At 35.2% G+C, this 20,923-nt stretch overlaps 4 protein-coding genes across 4 annotated transcripts; 2 read left to right on the top strand and 2 right to left on the bottom strand.

The window, feature by feature from the left end:
- Positions 1 to 1,214: 1,214 nt before the first annotated feature.
- On the bottom strand, positions 1,215 to 5,509 carry LOC106309161 (LON peptidase N-terminal domain and RING finger protein 1-like). The gene is made up of 15 exons (XM_013746226.1): positions 5,390 to 5,509; positions 5,165 to 5,247; positions 4,955 to 5,039; positions 4,775 to 4,861; positions 4,624 to 4,685; positions 4,379 to 4,528; positions 4,219 to 4,323; positions 3,952 to 4,129; positions 3,596 to 3,634; positions 3,439 to 3,500; positions 3,293 to 3,329; positions 3,159 to 3,208; positions 2,983 to 3,049; positions 2,813 to 2,891; positions 1,215 to 1,449 (listed from the first exon to the last, which is right to left on the bottom strand). Exons 1-15 carry the CDS (start codon positions 5,507 to 5,509, stop codon positions 1,439 to 1,441), a joined length of 1,215 nt encoding a protein of 404 aa, XP_013601680.1. The 3' UTR covers positions 1,215 to 1,438.
- Positions 5,510 to 9,430: 3,921 nt separating this feature from the next.
- On the top strand, positions 9,431 to 11,468 carry LOC106309162. Its single transcript, XM_013746227.1, has 2 exons — positions 9,431 to 10,480; positions 10,671 to 11,468. The coding sequence occupies exons 1-2, from the start codon at positions 9,431 to 9,433 to the stop codon at positions 11,466 to 11,468; spliced, it is 1,848 nt and encodes a 615-aa protein (XP_013601681.1).
- A 4,110-nt stretch (positions 11,469 to 15,578) lies between these two features.
- LOC106309163 lies at positions 15,579 to 16,323 on the top strand. Its single transcript, XM_013746228.1, has 4 exons — positions 15,579 to 15,696; positions 15,811 to 15,893; positions 16,013 to 16,241; positions 16,308 to 16,323. The coding sequence occupies exons 1-4, from the start codon at positions 15,587 to 15,589 to the stop codon at positions 16,321 to 16,323; spliced, it is 438 nt and encodes a 145-aa protein (XP_013601682.1). The 5' UTR covers positions 15,579 to 15,586.
- A 1,057-nt stretch (positions 16,324 to 17,380) lies between these two features.
- Positions 17,381 to 19,707, bottom strand: LOC106309676. Its single transcript, XM_013746763.1, has 2 exons — positions 19,166 to 19,707; positions 17,381 to 18,074 (listed from the first exon to the last, which is right to left on the bottom strand). The coding sequence occupies exons 1-2, from the start codon at positions 19,620 to 19,622 to the stop codon at positions 17,536 to 17,538; spliced, it is 996 nt and encodes a 331-aa protein (XP_013602217.1). The 5' UTR covers positions 19,623 to 19,707; the 3' UTR covers positions 17,381 to 17,535.
- Between the last annotated feature and the right edge of the window lie 1,216 nt (positions 19,708 to 20,923).

Raw genomic sequence — 20,923 nt, forward strand, 5'->3', positions numbered from 1 at the left:
ATAAAAGTGAATATTCTCAAATATTTTGTTTCCATATTTTTAGGAACTGATTTCTTATCCGTAGAATACAGCTAATCGGTAGAAATCAGTTTTTATAGTTTTTTTTAGAATTATAGTAATGTTTAGAATTTGATTTCTACATGTTTTAGATTTATAGTAAATCTGTAGAAGTCGGTTTCTACATGTTTTAGAATTAGATTAATGTGTAGATTTTGATTTCTAAGAATTTTAGAATGGTAGGTTAAGCGCGGAATGTGTATTCTACATATTTGTAGAATACTCCTATTTACGTAGATCATGTATTCTAAACATTGTAGATTCAATGAAAAAAGTAGATTTCGTTTTCTACTTCGTAGAATGTCATTTCTACTTTTTTTAGAACATAATCTGAAATTTATAATTTTAACTTTTTTATAACTGGAAAATATACCATTAAGTTCATATAGATATTTTAACAAATGTTACTATTTTTCCAAATTTTTTTTGTTCGTAAAACTATTTATTAAAATTATTTTCATAAATATTAAAGGGTATTATAGGAAAATATGACACAAAATATAGATTAGTCTAAAGGGACATAGTTACTATTTTTTTGCTCTAAAAAAACAGTTTTCCCTTTTTTATTTAGATCAGTTTTTAGAAACTATATTTAATTTTACAGAATTTAGTTAGAATAACATTCAATATCTTTAAATTTTTATTTGAAATGCAACTGAATATTTAAAAAATAAATAAAAAAAAATCTGTTTAGAATCTTTTTTTTTTTAAATCCGAAAATTAACAATTTAAATTCTAATTATCATAAAATATGATTAGATATTCAAATTAATTTAGCTTTGATGTAAACAAAAATTAAATTTTATGTAAAAATTAACTATATTCAATGATAATAACAATTTAAATTGATTAATTTTTGAAATAGATTTACAAACATTGTACAAAGATTTTGTTAGAAAGGAATATTCATTTATCTTTCAAATATAAAATAAAAATATTATAATTAAATAATGATGAATGACAAATGAAAACCATAAAATTTATGAAATGACAAATAAGTTATACTATGCTAACTTTTGCTTAAAGTTATACTACCGATATGAGCAAATAATAACATATAAAAATAAAAAAAACATAGTCATACTTAAATATTGCTTTGAACAAATAGCTATTCTCAGTTAGAAAAAAAAAATAGCTATTCTTAAATTTAATCCGTTAAAAAATGAAGAAAAAAAACGCACGGTTGTACGGGTCAAGTTCTTAGTTAAATATTTATGTCGCATGGTCACACACATACAAGCATATCTGAGATGTTTGATTTCATACCCAGTGCGCTTGTTACCTTTTAAAATCCGCCGTAATACTCGACCATATCAGTAGAGATGTTAACGTAGGATAAAATAACCCAGCCCAGTCCAACCCACAAATAACCCAACCCAATTTATATCCAACCTGCAAAAAACCCAGAAACATCAAGGTTGAAATCTAAACCAAGAAAATAACCCAATAAGGTATAGGTTTACCCGTGGATACCTAAAGTATTATCTTATTTACTCTGAGATTATGTAAAATATTAATATCATTAATGTGAGCTTTAATATATAAACAAGATTTTGCAATTTTATAGAAAAATTGTTTTAGCGCAAAAACTCGTTTACAATTTTGGCGGAAAACTCGCTTTTTCGGAAAAAAATTATTTTGCAATTTTAACCGGAAAACTCATTTTGCGGTTTTAGCAGTAAACATCGTTTTGACAGGAAAACTCATTTATGGTTTTAAAGAGAAAAGTTGTTAAGTTGTTTTGTGGTTTTAGTGGAAATTTTTCTTTTTTGCGGTTTTTGGTCGGTACATTTTTTTTTGTGGTTTTGGTTGAAAACTAGATTTTTGCAGTTTGCGGGAAAAATAATCAATCTGGTTTTGGCGGGAAAACTCGTTTTTACGGTTTTAGCGGAAAAACTTGTTTTTACGCTTTTGGCGGGAAAATTTGTTAGATTTTGGCGGGAAACCTGTTTTCGATTTTGGCGGGAACAATCTTTTTTCGATTTTTTGGCGGAAAAACTCAATTTTACGATTTTTCCTTGAAAATTCGGTTTAGCGGTTTTGGCAGGAAAACTCGGTTTTTCGGTTTTGGCGGGAAAACTCGGTTTTGCGGTTTTGGCGGGAAAACTCGGTTTTTCGATTTCGGCGGGAAAACTCGATTTTTTGGTTTCTGCAGGAAAAGTCGTTTTGGCGGGAAAATTGAGTTTTACGGTATTGGCGGGAAAACACCTTTTGTGGTTTTGGCGGAAAACTCGATTTTGCGGTTTTCAGTCGGAAAACTCGATTTTGCGATTTTAGCGGAAAAACTAGATTATACGGTTTTTGCGGAAAAATTCAGTTTTGCGGTTTTGGCGGGAAAACTCGGTTTTGGCGGAAAACTTAGCTCTATGGTTTTGGCTGGAAAACTCGGTTTTGTGGTTTCGGCAGGAAAACTTGATTTTTCGGTTTCGGCAGGAAAACTCGTTTTTGGTTTCTATGAGAAAATTTATTTTATGGTTTTGGCGGAAAAAAACGTTTTTGCAAATTTTATATAATTTAATTAAAATGGTGAAAATCTATATATATAATTGAAAACCCATGGGTCCATTACCCTTTTATATTTACCCAACATAGATATGGGTTTTCAAATTAATACCGACGGTTGACCCAATTAATCTTAGATGGGTAAAAACCCAACCCGTTAATACCGAGGATTCTTATCTTTTGGAACCTATTTGGTCTACCACGTTTCATTAACATCCCATAGGCACAACTACAAATAAAATAGTTTGCTTACCTCCATGTCTAGCTGCTTCCTTTGCTCTCTCTAGCCATGCCCGAGCAAATGATGCTGCACTAGTCGTCAGTTCCCGCAGCTGTAACAAGTCACAAAGAAAAGTGAGGAAACAAGAGAGAAAATAAACTCATCGTAGCAAATAGCACAGTTGAGATGTTTGGTAATCATACGTCTGCTTTCTCTTGGTCGCTTTGTGGTGGTAGATCTGTGACCCATTCAACCTCCGCAACACGATACGTGAAAAACAAAACAGATATTAATACGACAAGCATTTATGTTTGAATATAACTTAAAATGATGATGCTTGTATGAAACAAACAGAACCGAACAATATGACAAAGCTTACCCATCTTGATCCCAAGCTTTTACTATGCGACACCTTCTATGGCTTTCCAGCTGAAGAAAAAAAAGTAGATACTAAGTTCATCATTTGACAACTTACACATGAAACAATGCCACAAGATAAGTACTAATACTCACCTCCAGGACAAAACGTCCGTCTGGGAGTGGATCACACCTGTGTAATTTTTCAAAACACTATCAGACTCTGTGTGAGTAATCAATCCCAAGATAAAGTCATCAACTAAGGGACATTAAGAATCATCAGAAAGAAAGAAGCAACAGACTCTGTGATTTCGACTTCGCAAGCAACATCCACTGGTGAACCTGTCGCAGAATCAAGAGCTACCTATGAACATTGGAATTGGCAAACCTTACTAGTCAGAAACGTTTAATGAATGTATAGTAAAAAAGAAACAACAAGAAAAATGACAAGTCACCCACCATTCCCATCCGATGGTTTCCCTCCATTATTCTTCTCACCTGTTTCAGTCAAAACATGTTAATCAAAGTACACAATCAAGAAGACTAGGAGAGATTCATAAACAAAGTTTTCCGAATGAAAACAGCAACATTGCTGCAAGCTAGATTCTCTACTTATGTGGAGACCCCATTATGTTGTCTACATTTGACTTTCTTGGATTTTTTTACTAAACTGTGTTCATCTATATTTATGAAGACTTTACCAACTTTTACATTCAAGATCATTAATAAGGTTTTTGAAAGCGAGCCAGAAACGAAGAGTAGGCTACTTAAGTTCTAAATGTACCGTAAAAGAAATGAAAAAAAAAAAAACTCACCATCAGTCGGTATCTTGGTTCAAAAATGTGAAGAGACAACTTCTGACAGGATATGATGACATCAATGACAAAAAGAGGCATACTTTCATTGCCTAAGTGGACCAAAGTATCTTGCTCTGATTTCCTTTCAGCATACTCATCTGGAAAGTTTTTTTGTATGATGTTATTCAGTGTCACACTGCCAACACATAATTACTTCAGTACAAGAACTTTAAAGCACAATAAATGGAGCTTCAAGGAGAATAGATAGGAGTGCATATCTTTTACCTGACAGCGCATGTTCTTGGAGTCATAAAAATGACAGTTCGGCATAATGGACATTTGTTGCCTATATTCCACAAAGCATCAAATAAGCAACACAATATATAGTAAAAGTAAAAAATTTCAGGAGTAAAACAACGATCAACCATATAAACTCACCACGATCCATGGACTGAAAAGAGGCATGATCGGCAGCAATTTCAGGCAAACAGTGCAATCAAAGTCATCAAAACGCTCAGTCTTTCCATGAGTCTTACTCGTCGAAGTAGGCAGCATAACCTTCTCCAATTCTTGAAGATTGGATCGGAGAGGATCGCTTCATGCGATCAGAAAGAAACTCCAAACTTTAAAAACGATATATTCGATTAGGAATCAAACACAATCAGAAACGATAAACATAGACTACCCTACCTAAAAGGATCAATCTGTAGACCTGAGAGGATAGTGTCACGTGCTGCCTCATATCTTTCTAGCTGCAAGAAAAAAAACAATTGAGATATGTGAGCAGAGTGAAAAACATCTTTGAATGAATATAAAGATAGAAGAATAACTCAGTACATACCAACATGAGTGCACAGGCCTTTGTTATATATGACTTCACTGAACTGCTCTGAATATTCGTCACCTTATCAGCATCCTTAAGAGCAAGCTGTAGTAAATATCAAGTTTTCCAAGGTGAGTCAGATTCGACGAATTCGCAACTGCTAGTAACAGGTTAAGAAAGTAGAATAATAATACATACTTCACTAAGCATCGACGTATCGAAACCGTTCAGAGGTCTATATTCAGAAATGGATGCAGATCTCTGCTTCAGATACTGGCCAAATCTAGAAAAACAAAAGGTTGAAAGATGGAGAGCGATAAGAATATGTCAATACACACATTATCAAACAACATGACAACTCTCCGTTTGAAGTAAAAAAAAGATGGGAAACGTTAAAAGAAGAGTTACCTAATATAAGCAGCACTTCTATTGGTTAGAACAACAGGGTCAAGAGGCTTAACAGAATTGGCTTTTGAATAATTGCTAATCGCCTGGAAGAAAACAAAAAAGATATGTAATCATTATCATCTTCGCCAAGAAACAATTCCAAAAGCCAACTACACCAAGAAGCTATAAGAAAATCAATAAGAGACTACCAAATCAGTTCAGGCAAGAAGAAGAAAATTAGTTCACCTCTTCAAAGCGAGATTCAATGAAAGCTTGGTTTCCCTTCTCTACAAGTTGAAAAACATGATTGTGGATGTCCAAAGGCAACGAATTGTCAGCTTCACTGACCTGAACAATCAAGACCATTGCTCCATTTGTAACCGGTTGTCTCACCTCCGCTTCCAATGTCCCGACAGGCCTATGGACTTGCCTACAGCCCCAATGGCCCCTCCCCATGGTAACTCGCAGTCAAATGATCTCCATGCTACTCGAGACTACTCAACGAAAACTGCGTCGTCACAACGCCCTAACCGTGAGCCAGAATTCCACCAGAGACTTGATAGACACGGCAAGCCTTTTGGTGAACGAATCTCGGCGTTGCTAGTTAGTACTAGAGGGCCAAAAAACAAACTGACTCCTTCGCTTGGGAAGACTGAACAATATCGGAAGCGTCCTATTGATACTGAAGTGGAGACAGAGGACAACATACGCTTCCCCGCACAGCGCCAGACATCGCCAATCAATAGAACAAATGATCGGGTTGAACCTAGACTCGAGGGATGTCCTCTCCCTGTTCAACACTCTCCTCCATACTCAACGGTGCGAACCAGAAACTCTGCCTCTCACGAAAAAACGACGTCGACAAATCTTTCTGCCTAACTCATCGGAAAACCAACGTCAGGTACACGAAGGTGACAGTACTCGCATGGAAGGCACAAACAACGGCCATAATAGGGAGCGTGGCCCGCCTAGAACACCCCTCATGCCGACGGCGCCCGATTCTCAGTCTCTCCCGAATGTCCCTTCCATGGAAGCAGTAATGGAAGAACTCAGAGAAGTAACATACCAGTACACGAACTGCCCGGATCTAGTAGAAAGCGCAGCAAGGAGACAACGAGTACTGGATGGAAAGGTGCACGGTTTGATGGAGGAAACAGCAGCAAGAATAATTGTTGCGGCGGTTGAGGCTCAGCAACACAACCAAAACGTTTCAATCCCACAAATCTCCCTCGCGGCAATGGATCGAGTTGTTAATGCAGCGAACAGTCAATCTGTTATGCCAGCTCCTAATGTTATCCTCCTTCCTGCTTCATCGACAGCACCTACTACAAAACGTAGAGGCCGTCCTCCTAAGGCAAGTAAACATAACCCAAGCCCGAGATTGCTTGCTGGCACAAGTTCACGCAAACACAACCTAGCAAAGGCTCATGCGTCGCCAGGAGGTAATTCAACTCATAGGGCGGGCTCATCGGGACGTCAGACGCCGCCGCATCAATCTGATAGACAAGCTCGCTCTTCTAGTCTATCCCAATCTTCTCAACAGGATGAGGCATAGGTGGATTTTCACCACCGCCATCATCCTCTTCCTTATCAATACTGAGTTGGAATTGTTGTGGGCTCGGGAACCTCACAACAATTCCGAGGCTGAAGGATATTCGGCGACGTATCTTCCCCGACCTTCTGTTCCTCATGGAGACTACGAATCCGGATGATTTTGTTCTCAGTGAACTCCAGTTTATGGATTATGATTCTCATTTCCTTGTTCTCCCTCACTCTCCTGGTGGAGGAGGTCTAGCTTTGTTTTGGAAGAGTAATGTGGATGTTTCAATTGTTTCTGCTTCACAAAATGTTATCGACACTGTCATCTCCTTTAAAGGACAACGCTTCTTGGCCTCATTTATCTATGGTGAACCAGATATAACATTGCGATCAGCCTTTTGGGACTCTTTGTCAACTCAATTTGCAGATAGAGACACACCCTGTTGTGGGAACCAAAATTCGCACTGTCAATTTACGTTTAAATTAGGAAACTAGGAAAACCATAATTTCTCAGAGGTCCCGGATCTCTGCGAGAGCCAACGGCAAGTGACCAAATATATGCGGAAATCATGAAAAGATAACAAACGAGTTTAGAGAAAACAGTAGATCTTATTTCGAGTCCGCGTGAGAGCGTTGCGATCATTACAAGAGATCATAAAAGCTTTGGCCGCAAAGGCTGTCAGCGAGTTACCTAGATAGACAAGCTCGCTCTTCTAGTCTATCCCAATCTTCTCAACAGGATGAGGCATAGGTGGATTTTCACCACCGCCATCATCCTCTTCCTTATCAATACTGAGTTGGAATTGTTGTGGGCTCGGGAACCTCACAACAATTCCGAGGCTGAAGGATATTCGGCGACGTATCTTCCCCGACCTTCTGTTCCTCATGGAGACTACGAATCCGGATGATTTTGTTCTCAGTGAACTCCAGTTTATGGATTATGATTCTCATTTCCTTGTTCTCCCTCACTCTCCTGGTGGAGGAGGTCTAGCTTTGTTTTGGAAGAGTAATGTGGATGTTTCAATTGTTTCTGCTTCACAAAATGTTATCGACACTGTCATCTCCTTTAAAGGACAACGCTTCTTGGCCTCATTTATCTATGGTGAACCAGATATAACATTGCGATCAGCCTTTTGGGACTCTTTGTCAACTCAATTTGCAGATAGAGACACACCCTGGATAGTTACCGGTGATCTTAATGAAATTATAGATAATAGCGAGAAGACGGGAGGCTCAACAAGAGCCGAAAGCTCATTCAGCCACTTTCGCGAGTTCCTCTCACGAAACGGTCTTTTTGACTTTCTTTCATGGCGAGGACAACGACACATGCATTTAGTTCATTACAGACTAGATCGTACCCTCATCAACAGCTCCTGGCATGACTCCTTCCCAATGGGAAGATGCCACTATCTCCGGTTTGAAGGGTCTGACCATAGACCCCTTCTTACTATGCTGGATACAACAAGGAAGAAGTCAGCACGCATTTTTCGTTACGACCGACGTCTTAAGGACAATGAGGAGATTAAGCAGCTTATCGACGCGATATGGAACTCGAACCCATCTCTTTTGGTGATACAGCGCCTATGCCAGTGTAGACGAGCCTTAGCCAAATGGTGTAGAACAAACCATTTCAACAGTCGTCAAACCATCGAAACACTGTAGAAGGAACTTGAAGAAGCTATGTCAGCTACCTCTGTAGAAGAATCTCAGCTTTTGCAAATCAACACCGCTCTGATAAAAGCCTACCAAGAGGAAGAAGGTTTCTGGAAACAGAGGAGCCGTCTACTTTGGTTGACTCTCGGTGACAAGAATACGAGCTACTTCCATGTGGTGGCCAAAGGGAGAAACAGCAGGAACAGGTTCTCTGTTCTGGAAACAGAACAAGACGGTGCTATCTTTGAGGAAGAACACATTGGATTGGAAGTGGCGAAATACTTTCAAACCTTATTTACGGCGTCGGATAGGGAGTCTACTGCTACTGTCCTCAATGTCTTATCGTCTCGGGTAACCCCAAGCATGAATGCAGTGCTGATCTCTACACCGGCTGCGGCTGAGATACGGAAAGCACTTTTCGCAATTCATCCCGACAAAGCACTGGGACCCGATGGTTTCTCCGCCAGTTTCTTTCAATCCCATTGGGCAACCATTAGCTCTACCATTGTAGCCGAAGTCCAACATTTCTTCGAGTCTGGCACAATGTCACCGAGCATCAACACAACGCATGTTCGGCTCATACCTAAGGGACAGGGACCAAAGTTTGTCTCGGATTATAGACCGATTGCACTCTGCAGCGTATACTACAAGATCATTTCCAAAATCCTATCTCTTCGCCTCAGACCGATCCTTGGACACATAGTCTCCGAGAACCAATCAGCTTTTCTCCCCGGAAGAGCCATCACCGACAATGTGTTGATTACACATGAGATGCTTCATTACCTCAAGAACTCCGAGGCTCAGAAACATTGCTTTATGGCGGTGAAAACTGACATGAGTAAAGCTTACGATCGATTGGAGTGGGGCTTCATCCAACAGGTTTTTTCGCCGACTAGGCTTCCATGAGAAGTGGACGAACTGGGTCATGCAGTGTGTGACGACAGTCTCTTACTCCTACTTAGTAAATGATTCCGCCTATGGAAATGTGGTTCCGCAGCGAGGGATCCGACAAGGCGATCCTCTATCTCCATATTTGTTCATTCTTTGGGAGAAGTTCTCTCGGGTCTTTGCAGGAGGGCTCAGGAAAGCGGTATCATGACAGGCATACGTCTCACGAAACAATGTCCGAGGATTAACCATCTCCTGTTCGCGGATGATACGATGTTCTTTATCAAAGCAGACGAACAAAGCTCAGCGGCGCTTAAGGATATTCTACGGCAGTATGAAGCGGCTTCTGGGCAGTTAATAAATGCGGCCAAGTCTTCTGTCTTCTTCTCTTCTAAAACACCACAGGTGACCAAATTATGTGTCAATCAAATCCTTGGTATTGATCGGGAAGGCGGAGTGGGAAAATATCTAGGCCTCCCGGAACTGTTCGGTAGGCGCAAAAGAGACCTATTTGCATCGATTGTTGATAGGATCAAACAGAAAGCCATGTCGTGGTCTTCTAGACGGCTCTCTTCTGCCGGGAAACTTACAATGCTCAAGGCGGTCCTCTCAGCTACGCCAACGTACTCCATGTCTTGCTTTGAACTACCCTTAGGACTTTGTAACCAGATTCAGTCGGCTTTTACGCGATTCTGGTGGGATGAGAGTCCAAATAAGAAGAAGATGTGCTGGATTGCTTGGGATGAATTGACTGAACCGAAATCATCAGGTGGACTTGGTATCCGAGATGTTCACGATTTCAATGTAGCCCTCCTTGCAAAATTGGCGTGGCGAATCTACACTCGGCCGGAGTGTCTCCTGGCACGCCTTCTCCTTGGGAAGTACTGTCATAGTACTTCCTTTCACCTGGTGCAATGCCCATCCTCAACCTCCCATGGCTGGAGGAGTGTCCTGATCGGCCGAGACCTGATAGTCTCTCAACTTGGGAAGGCTATAGGAAATGGTGCTTCAACAAAGATATGGAGAGATACTTGGATGTCGCCGATAGTCCCGGTGAAGCCCTTTGGTCCAACCCGTGAGTGTGATCAAGGCCTTGTGGTTGCAGATCTTCTATCTCTTGATTCATCCCACTGGATCAAGAGTAAAGTGGAGGAGATTTTTCCTGATGTTGCCCATCAGATTATGCGCATTGTCCCAAGTTCAATGGGAGCTGAAGACTCTTTCATCTGGTATGGAACAAAGTCTGGGTCCTATTCAGTAAAATCGGGTTATTTGGCAATCAAGGAACATCAAAAATCTCACAGACCTACTCTCACGCACAGGAAACACTTGACTGGCAGCAATTTGTTTGGTCGATCACCTCTTCACCGAAGCTTAAACTGTTTCTCTGGAAACTCTGTCGAGGAGCTCTTCCCCTTGGTGCAAATCTTGCAGCACGTGGTCTTAGGCGGCCAAAACATGTCCCCATTGTGGGGTAGAGGAAACTGCGCTACACTTGTTTTTTCAATGTCCTTTTGCGGTTCAAGTGTGGACGCTAGCTCCTCTCCGTGCTCCATTCGACTCTGCATCATGCCACTCCTTAGAGGTGGCTATCCAAGAGGCCTCGGAGGTGGTATGTGTGCCACCTACTGGAATTGTTGGGAACTTGTCATCATGGATATGTTGGTTCATTTGGACCACACGCAACCAACTGGTGTTTGAAAATCGTCACATCTCGGCTCAAAACACACTCTCCCACGCTTTAGCTGCTGCATGGGAATGGCAGACAGCCCAACAGAACGGCACACAAGTATCATCTGGAAGCCACACCCATTCGGTTGAAATGATAACGACCCCACCCGGGACTGTCTTATGTAATACTGATGCGTCGTGGACTCTTGAATCAGGAGCGGCTGGATTAGGGTGGCTCTTCGACTATACTCAGAGCAATGAACGTGTCAGCTGTTCCAAGTTTCTCCCCGAAATTTCCTCGCCGTTAATGGCCAAAGCACTTGCCTTGCGTGAAGCCCTCCTCTCGTCAAAGCATAGTCTTCTCTCCAAAGTCTGGTTCCGATCCGACTCTCAAGGGCTTATTACAGCTATCAACTCAAAGACCTATCTGGTGGAGCTCTATGGAGTTTTATCAGATATCGAGTTCCTATCATCATCTTTTTCCTTTATTGTATTTTCGTTTATTCCTAGAGCTCAGAACATGCTGGCTGATTCTTTGGCAAAGAGTGCCTTGCGCACTACTCGTTTCTATTAAACTCTTTCTATGGTTAATCAATTTGATGTTCAAAAAAAAAAAAGCTATCAACAGTTAGCTCTCAACAGTTGAAAAAATTATTTAACTACTTCAATGTAAATGTTAGGGCATCTTCAATCCATAACACCATTTTGGTGTGAGAACTACACCATTTTAGTGTAGTTTTGACACTAAAATTCTTTCTTCTCTAAAATTTTGACACTAAAATTTTTTCTTCTCTAACCCAACACCAATTTTTACACCAAATATACACCAAAATTTTATTTTTGTTATATTATTTAGTTAGAAATCGAGGATGAATTGCAGAGCTTCCGTGAATACGAAGAGTGCCTTGTCTGTTGTATAAGGACTACACAATGTCAACTTTATCAGTTGACTTCCAGGAAGTATCCACAACATAATATTCTTTGGTTTCTAGGAAGAGTACTTTTGAATGGAGTTGATTCGATTAAGATGAAATTGAGAACTAATGTGGGCGTTGCCTCGATCCAAGTCTCTTGATCGACATATGCTGCATGTATAACGCTGATATGATCCTTCTTATTTTCAAATAAAAATTTTTAAAGTATTTTTCATATTCTCCGTCCAAGAAACCATGGCAAGTATTCTTCTGGAAGATATCATATACATTTAGAAAAGTTTTCTTATTTTAAAAAAAAAATTCCTAAAGAACTACAAAAAGAAGAAATCAATTCTTAATGTAATATTTATTTAATATATCTACTGAAAATAATATAATTGCCATTTACTACTTAAATGGAACATATTTTAGTCATTTTGATTTGTGTGTGCTAGTTTGAAAACAATTTTAAGGCTATTTGAAGTTATTTCTCATATTTGAAGTATATACTTTTATTTCTATATTATCTAACAGAAAATATTTAATATTAGTTAAATTTCATCCAAATATTTCATGTGATTCAAATAATTAAATAAAAATATTTCAAGTATGTTTGTGCACACAAAATATATATAAAAATCATAAATTCATTGCAAAACTTTTTTAGGTACACTGAAAATATAAATATCATGGATATATTTTAATTGTTTAGATTATTCAAATTAAATATACATCATATATATGATAAAATATTTACATTAATAGTGTATTAGCAGTTTATATGCATCAACCAATTTATATAATATCTAAAACTATTATTGTATATATTATAAACAATATAACTTTGTTCATAAACACAGTTTATATATTCATAAATACGAACAAATATATAGTTAAGAAGTAATTATTTTAAAGAGTAAATATTTATAAAGAAAAATAAGTACTAAAAATAACAAACCATATTTTAGTGGTACGTATTTTCATAAAAATAAATTCAAACCAGATATATTTATAATTTAAAATGATTATAAAAACTAAACTAAATTATTAACATATCACGAATATGAAATCTAGTTTAGAATTACAAAAGTTGGATATATTATATTTCTTTCTTTTTGTTTTCTAACATCTGTACTAGCCCTAGACATTCGGTTCTCTGTTCCAATTAGGCTCTTTGGCTCTAGAAGTTTAGCATCAGTTCAGATATTTTAAAAAAATTGGTTCGGCTTTGGTTAGTTTTTTTTTTTGCTTTTGGTTCGGTTCAGATAATAAAGATAACCGGATAATATCCAAGATAATGTCATATCCCATTTTGTTCCGGTTTGGTTAAGGGATTTTGGTTAATTCGGGTTAAAATTTCACAAATTCTGGTTTTTGGTTAAATATAAGTTTTTGGGGGTTTTAGATAATTTTTTTGATAACTCAGATAATTTGAATTTTTTGGATAAAAAATTATTCTGGTATTTTGTTTTTGGGTATTTTGGTTTATAAATTGTATTTTTGAATTATTTAATTATTTTGAAACTAGTTAATATTTATAATATATATCATATAAATTTGGGTACCATTCAGTTTTTGTTTGGTTTCGATTCAGTTCTGATTCGGTTCCGGTTCCGGTTCTTTGGTTCTAGAGATATAAAGTCCCTTTAGATAATTGGTATGATCCAAATCTGAACCGAACCTCTTTTTGGTTCTACTCAGTTTGGTTCTTTTGTTTCAAATAAATGTGAAATGAGATTTGAACAAAAAAAAAATGTGAAATGAGAAATGAGAAATTTATCTATGTGCAAATATAATTTATCACTATATAAGTCATATATCTTATATACACATAATCATTTTACCTTTCTTTAATATATATATATATAAATATAAATATAAATATATCTATAGGAAATGATATAATTATCATTTACTTCTTTAATAAAAACTATGTTGGTCCCTTTAGCCATTTACTCCTTTAATAAAAACTATGTTGGTCCCTTTAGCTCTTGTGTGCTATTTTGAGATAAAAAAACATCTTTAACGGCTATTCGAGCCCATTTCTCATATTTTTAAGTATATATTTTTCTTCATATAATATTTTCATTTCTCTATTATCTAACAAAAATATTTAAATTCCATCCAAATATTTCTTTTTCTTGTGATTCAAATAATTTAATAAAAGTATTTCAAGTATGTTTGTGTACATAACCAATATATAACAATCACAAAATCATTGTAACTTCTTTAGTACAACGAGAAGTTAAATATCATCAATATAGCTTACTCTTTTTGATTATTCAAATAAAAATATAGGTCAAATGTATGATAAAATATTTACGATACTGTATTAGCAGTTTATATACATTCACCAACCAATTTATATAATATTTACAATTAAAATATGTATATTATAAACAATATAAATATGTTCATAAACAAAAATTTATAAATTCGTGAATACAAACAAATATATAATTAAGAAGAAATTATCTTAAAGAGTATATATTTATAAAGAAACATAAGTAGGAAAGATAGCAAATCATGTTTTGGTAATGTATTCATAAAAATAAATGAAAATCTATATATTTTCTAATATTAAATTTATTATAGAAACCAAACTAATCAATAGAAAACGTAAATATAAAATCTTTTTTATAACTACAAAACTTGGATACACTGTGAATATAAAGAAAATAAATTAAGTAATATTTCTTTCTTTTTGTTTTGTAACATCTGTATTGATAAATATATCTATGTGAAAATATTATCTATATAAGTCATATATCTTTTCAAGCCATAGTCATCATTTCTCTTTCTGTAATATATATACATAGTCATTGTTTCCCTTTCTGTAATACATATATTTATATATGCAAATATTATATATACAAGTCATATATCTTTTATACACATAGTCATCGCGTTTCCCTTTCTGTAATATATATATATGTGTGTGTGTGTGTGCAAATGTTATCTATATAAGTCATAGATCTTTTATACACATAGTCATCGTTTCTCTTTCTGTAATACACATACATATACATATATATATATATTGTTATGTTTCAACCTTTTCATAAAGGTGTTATACGGTGAAAAGATTATTAGAACTGGTGTTTCTTGTTTGGAGTCTGAATATAGTGTGTAGCTGCTGGTCAAAGAGATCACCAAAAAATAATCAAGACAAGTACGTAGAGCAACTTATATCTTCACATTTCTATGTAATTTGAGTAAGAATTTTGAGATTTTATACTCTTCTTACAATTAATACAATTTTTTCTCCCCTGAAAAAAAAAAATATATATATATATATATATATATTGTTAGGGTTTAACCTTTTCATAAGAGGTGTTATACTGTGAGAAGATTTCTTATTTGGAATTCTAATATGGTGTGTTGCTGCTTGTCAAAGAGATCACCAAAAAATAGTCCAGACAAGTATGTAGAGCGAATTATATATCTACACTTTTATGTAATTTGAATAAGACTTTTGTGTGTTTAATACTCTTCTTATAATGCTAATTGGCACATTTTTCTCCCTTGGAAAAATATATATATTGTTAGGGTTCAACCTCTTCATAAAAGGTGTTATACGGTGAGAAGATTTCTTGTTTGGAATGTGAATATGGCGCGTCGCTGCTGGTCAAAAAGATCACCAAAAAATAATCCAGGCAAGTACATAGAGTAACTTATATCTCTACATTTCTATGTAATTTGAATAAGATTTTTGTGATTTTATATTCTTCTTACAATGCTAATTGGCACACTTGGAAAAAGGGCAGAAGTTTTGACTATGACTAAGAAATCCGATGTAGTTCCAGAAAAGAATGGACAATCTAATATAGTCCCTAAAAAGGAAGCAAATCCAGAAATAAAGCAAACTGATGATAAACCTGAAAGGAGGTAGATAACTTTCATATTTTCAGTTTTCCATAAATAACTAAGGTGCCAATCAATTTGTTTCTTGTTGTTTAAAACACTATATATGTGTTTCAACTTTTCTTTGATATGTTCAAGTATACGTGAAGTCGAGTACAATTTAAGACCTGCGAGTCAGGAGCTCGAGGTATACATCCGAAAAGTGATTTCCAAATTCAAAGGTAATATATTATGCAACTTTTTAAAGAAAAATCACATAGTTCAGATATATAGATTTGATGACAATATATTAGTATTTTATATTGTAGTAATTATTTTTTTCTAAATGACGCATGGTTAGGGGTTGAAAATTGTGTGGTGGATATACAAAACAAAAGAATTGTGGTCACCGGTGACTTTGATCAAAAGAAACTGTTTGAAAAGCTTCAGAAAAAGAGGCGTAAGATAATAAAGAAAGATCATGAATTAATTGAGAAATATAGAAGCATTCATGCCCGAGTAAGAAGTGGTGATGAAAAGGAAATGGCCAAATTTGACATGTCCAATGAAGAAAATCCTAATGGAGCACTGTATCTTTTTCTCCTTTTCATTTTTGTTTTTTATTTTTTGTATATTTTATCTTTTTATTCATATAGCTGTCGAAACAAGTAATCACCATGAAGAACTTGGCATGGTGATATGAACCATGAGGAACTTGACATGGTGATATGAACCTTCGATTAATCTTGAGAAAGTTTAACCGTGCTATGATATAATAAGACAAATAGAATATGTTTTTTAATTACTTCTTTAGTATTTTTATGATTAATGATTAATTTTACATCCTTATCGTCTTAGTCTATGTCAATATATATGAAAAAAAAACAATATAAATAGATTACATACCAAGCTTAGCATTATTAATAAATTCCTTTTTTTGGCACTTGCGAATAATACAAACATCTATATTCTTTAAACCAATATTTTGCCTTGCTTATATATTTTTCACATTTACGTAGATTTTTGATAAAAAAAATATTAAAAACAAATTATTCGTGTTCATCAAAATAACATGAAGTCAAAGACTTTTAGATCACAAACAACATGGCGTCCACATTTGTATTTTTCTTTATATTTAAACATTTTTTGTTTTGGTCGATAAATTGCTACGTCCAAATTATACATTTTATTCAATTGTGAACTATTGAAAACCTTTTAGCAAAAAAAAAAACTATTGAAAACCTTGATCCACTGATTATAACACATGATATGTTTAGTATGGTATGCATCCTTGAATAAGAGTCTTGGCATTATTCAGTCACAACAAAAAAAAAAAAAGAGTCTTGGCATAGAAATATACTTGCCTAATGATTGTAACCCATATAAACAGATCACCTTAAGCATATGAAGTGTAAGATAACATTTTCTTAATTTTTTTACACAAATATATTGATGATTATAACCATAGGCTGTCTTTGTATACAGAAATAAAATATCTTTGTATTTAACTTTTTATGAAGATCAGTTATAATAACTCGTACATATATATTTTTGTAGGTACACTTTGGGGTCGTACATATATATTTTTATAAAGGTTTAAATGCTATTTGGTCGAGCAAATGTGAAAGATTATATCAGTGGCATTCATTGTAATGCTAGCTAGTAACTAAACGGTTTCTATATATTTAGTTTGAGAAAATATGAGAAAATGATATATCAGTAGGTTGGGATATAAATAACTTGAAAACATAAGTTATTTTTTCTAATGTTTTTCAATTAGTATATAATGGATTAATAAAAATTAGAAAATATGAGCTGCAAAACGTGGTATTGGTGAAAACTGTCGTGCCTAAGACATACAAATAACCTCAGAGATCGATCACATCAGAACACTAATTTTCTTCTACATGCGTCGAGTGGGAGTGAGTTGGTACTTCCACGTCTGATGTGTCCACGTCCACTTCCTCGTCCGTAACAATTAGCAGAATCCACCGTCAACTTACGACACTCGTCGGCGTCGTAGTGGGAGAATAAGGATAGCTCGTGAACGGTCTCCGAAATCAGATCCCGACAGATATGGTCATGAAGTGCCAAACCGATCTTAGCCACCTCTCTTCGTTGACCAGATTCTACGTCCTCACTAACCTCGTTCACGCTCTCCATCAAGCTCCTTCTTACCCTCCGCACCATAATTGGCGCCGTGTCACGTGACTCTGCCGTTGCTCTCTTGGGAATGACGTCGTTCATGGCGTAATGGTCGGGTCTAGTGATTAGATTAATGTGGTTGACTTTGTAGGTTGTGTTGTTTTTGTACTCGTGATCGTTCATCATCGTCGACAACATTGTTGTGTCAGTGTCTGTTTCGTGTAGTGTCGTCTTCGTGTTCTTATTCATTTGCGTCCCCACGACGGCATCTCCTACCACTGTAAAGCAAATAAAAAAAATTTATAAGACAACCTGTGTTTATATATTATCCATTTTATCATTATAGTTATCAGAACGAAAAATCATTATTGTTGTCTAAATCATCTATTGTTGTGATTTTTTTTTTTAAAAAACAACAATTCTTGTATACACCTAGGTTCTTATTAAGTTTTCTTATTTTACATGAAAATAAGACCAATTAAGCATATACCAATATTATAAAGTTGGATTTCATCCATAACTTTTTAAAAAAATATTCTTAAAATGCCCTTTTGTTTTGAAATACCACAAACTATGTGATAAGCTGTAGGAAAAAAATATACAAAATTATAAGAAATTTTTTAATACAAAATCATTTTGCTTAAAAAGTGATATTCTTGATTTGGTACCATCAAACAGTTTGTGGGTCAGAATCAGGAAAAACAAAATAATGGGTGGCCTAATAAATAATGAGAAAGTAAAAGTGCGCTTCGTGAATAAAGGAATAAAGGCCCCTGAAAGCTGATGCCTTCCTTCATCATTTGTCTAACATGCCTCTTTCTCTACTCTCGTTTGCACTTTAATTAGGCATAAATTGCTGTTTGATTAGACTGAGACTAAACTTCACCACTGATTATTCCCCCTACCTTTTTGACTTAATATCAAGTTAAACATTATCCTCAATGCAAATTGCCAACAAACTCTGAGGCGAACTCAACTAATGACAATTGTGACCTCAAATCAAATAACACCTTTCATGCATGCATGAATGTGTTAGAGAAACTACATTTGTTTATTATCTCTATCTTTTACTAATAAATAAGAGAATATGATGATGTCTTCCACTATTGGACACACTCATGATCTCACCACCAACCAAAGAGACAACTCTTTTGATCTTTCTACTCACTCTTTGTTGCTGCTTTAACTTACACAATGTTCTCTTAATGTTTCTAACTAGAGTTTGTGATTAGGTATCTCACGTTTGAAAATAAGTTGAGTTTTAGTTTGTGATTAGTAGGTAATAACTGGACCATAAACTTGATGAGAGAAGCAGTACTGGAGAGAAGTTTAGTTAAAGTTTGATTATATGGGAACCCGAGAAACTCACCGGTGCTTGAGAATTTGAAATCATCACGTGCCGTCTCCGCTGAAACCTTCTTTTGAAGAAGGTAAGCGGTTTTGAGGACGTCGATGGTTCTCCGAAGCTCCTCTAAGTCACGATCGCATTTCTCTAACGCACCCACAAGACTCACCCTCGCAGCATCTTCCTCCACTCCTTCGTTGCGTGGAAGCGGCGGCTCGACGGTTCCTCCGCCTTCTACGTTTGATGCATCTTCTGGAGGAGAGGCGTAGACGATGGTTATCTGTTCTTGTTTCTTAGATCCTAAGGTGATAGATTTGCGGCGGTTGGATGAGAAGTTGAAGGTGCAGAGGAAGAGCTTGAAGAATCCGGGGAGGCAACCGGAGGATATAGCGGAGGAGTTTGAGTTTCTCCGGGGAGGGTTATGATTCTCCCGCCATGAAGATGACGGAGAAAGCAAGTTCTCTCGTTTACTCTTCTTCATATTCCCCCTTCTTTGTATTTTTTTTGTTCTCTGACCTCTTTGTTTTTCTCTATAGCTAGAAACCTTAAACTCCCATTTAATCAATATTGTCTTTTTACACAATTCCAACGGTAAAATTAAAATATTATTCCATTTTGTGATTTAGGTTTTGCTTTTCTTTATTATTTTCTCTTTTCACTTTTATTTTACGTTTTTTTAACTTTTGTTGGTCCATTGGCACATGGCAAATACTGATGCTTTTACAATGCGATATATCATGAGCTATAGTCCTATAGACATCATAATGTCTTTTATCTTCTTCTTTTTAGTGGTTTACTAAGTTACTCTTTGTTTACATCCAAGTATCCAACTAAGTTCATTACAGTGGTAATACATTTTAATAATGGCCCTAGCTTCTAAATTCAGATTCTGTAAACAATCTCTGTTGCTCCAAATATTGAAACATATAAAACAGTCCAGGAACAATGTACTAATTAAAGACGACTGATTCCATCAATTTGAACCTTAATCAAATTAGCATTAGGAGCTTAACACGACGCTCCATGAGAAACAAAGGCCATGATTATTAGTGCTCCTTAAGATTCATGTCCATGTGCGTGCAGCATGCTGGTCAGAGTAGATATATATATTTTTTTTTCGTGCATCTCCAAAAGAAACTCTATAACTTCGAATATAAAGTTTTTTATCCTCCGAAAATGAATTTCAAAACTTCAAATTTAGAGTTTTAAGAAGTGAAACTTTATATTTGAAATTTCATTACTCAAAACTTTAAATTTGAAGTTTCATCTTTTTGTATGCATATTGGTCCTTATAATTAATTATACATCATATTTATGATTTTTAAGTATATTCTCATTCATAGTTTTAATCTTTAAAATTTTGTATATTTTAAATATTTCAAATTTATTTTTATAAATTAAAATTTTACACATAAAAGTTTTTTTTTTAAATCCAAAATAAGATTTATAATATTTTAAAAGTAAAATTAGACAACAAAAATATTACAAAAAAACTTAATAATTTTTTTCAAGAAGATATATACATAAATACATAATTAATACACAAATTTATATATTACAATAACACTGATAGTCTAGTAAATTTTCTCCAGAACTTCTAAAATATTATCCAAACAAATTTTATATAACCGAAAATAGAACATTAATAAAATAATTTTATGTAATAATGTGGTATTTTCTTGTAGTTAATATTTAATTATGTATTTCTGTTTATAATTTATTCTTTAGTATAAGATTTTATTAATTAATATTACTATAATATTTTATATATGTGATAGTTAT

The sequence above is a fragment of the Brassica oleracea genome, chromosome C8, assembly GCF_000695525.1.
Source record: "Brassica oleracea var. oleracea cultivar TO1000 chromosome C8, BOL, whole genome shotgun sequence".
Classification (NCBI taxonomy): Eukaryota; Viridiplantae; Streptophyta; class Magnoliopsida; order Brassicales; family Brassicaceae; genus Brassica; species Brassica oleracea.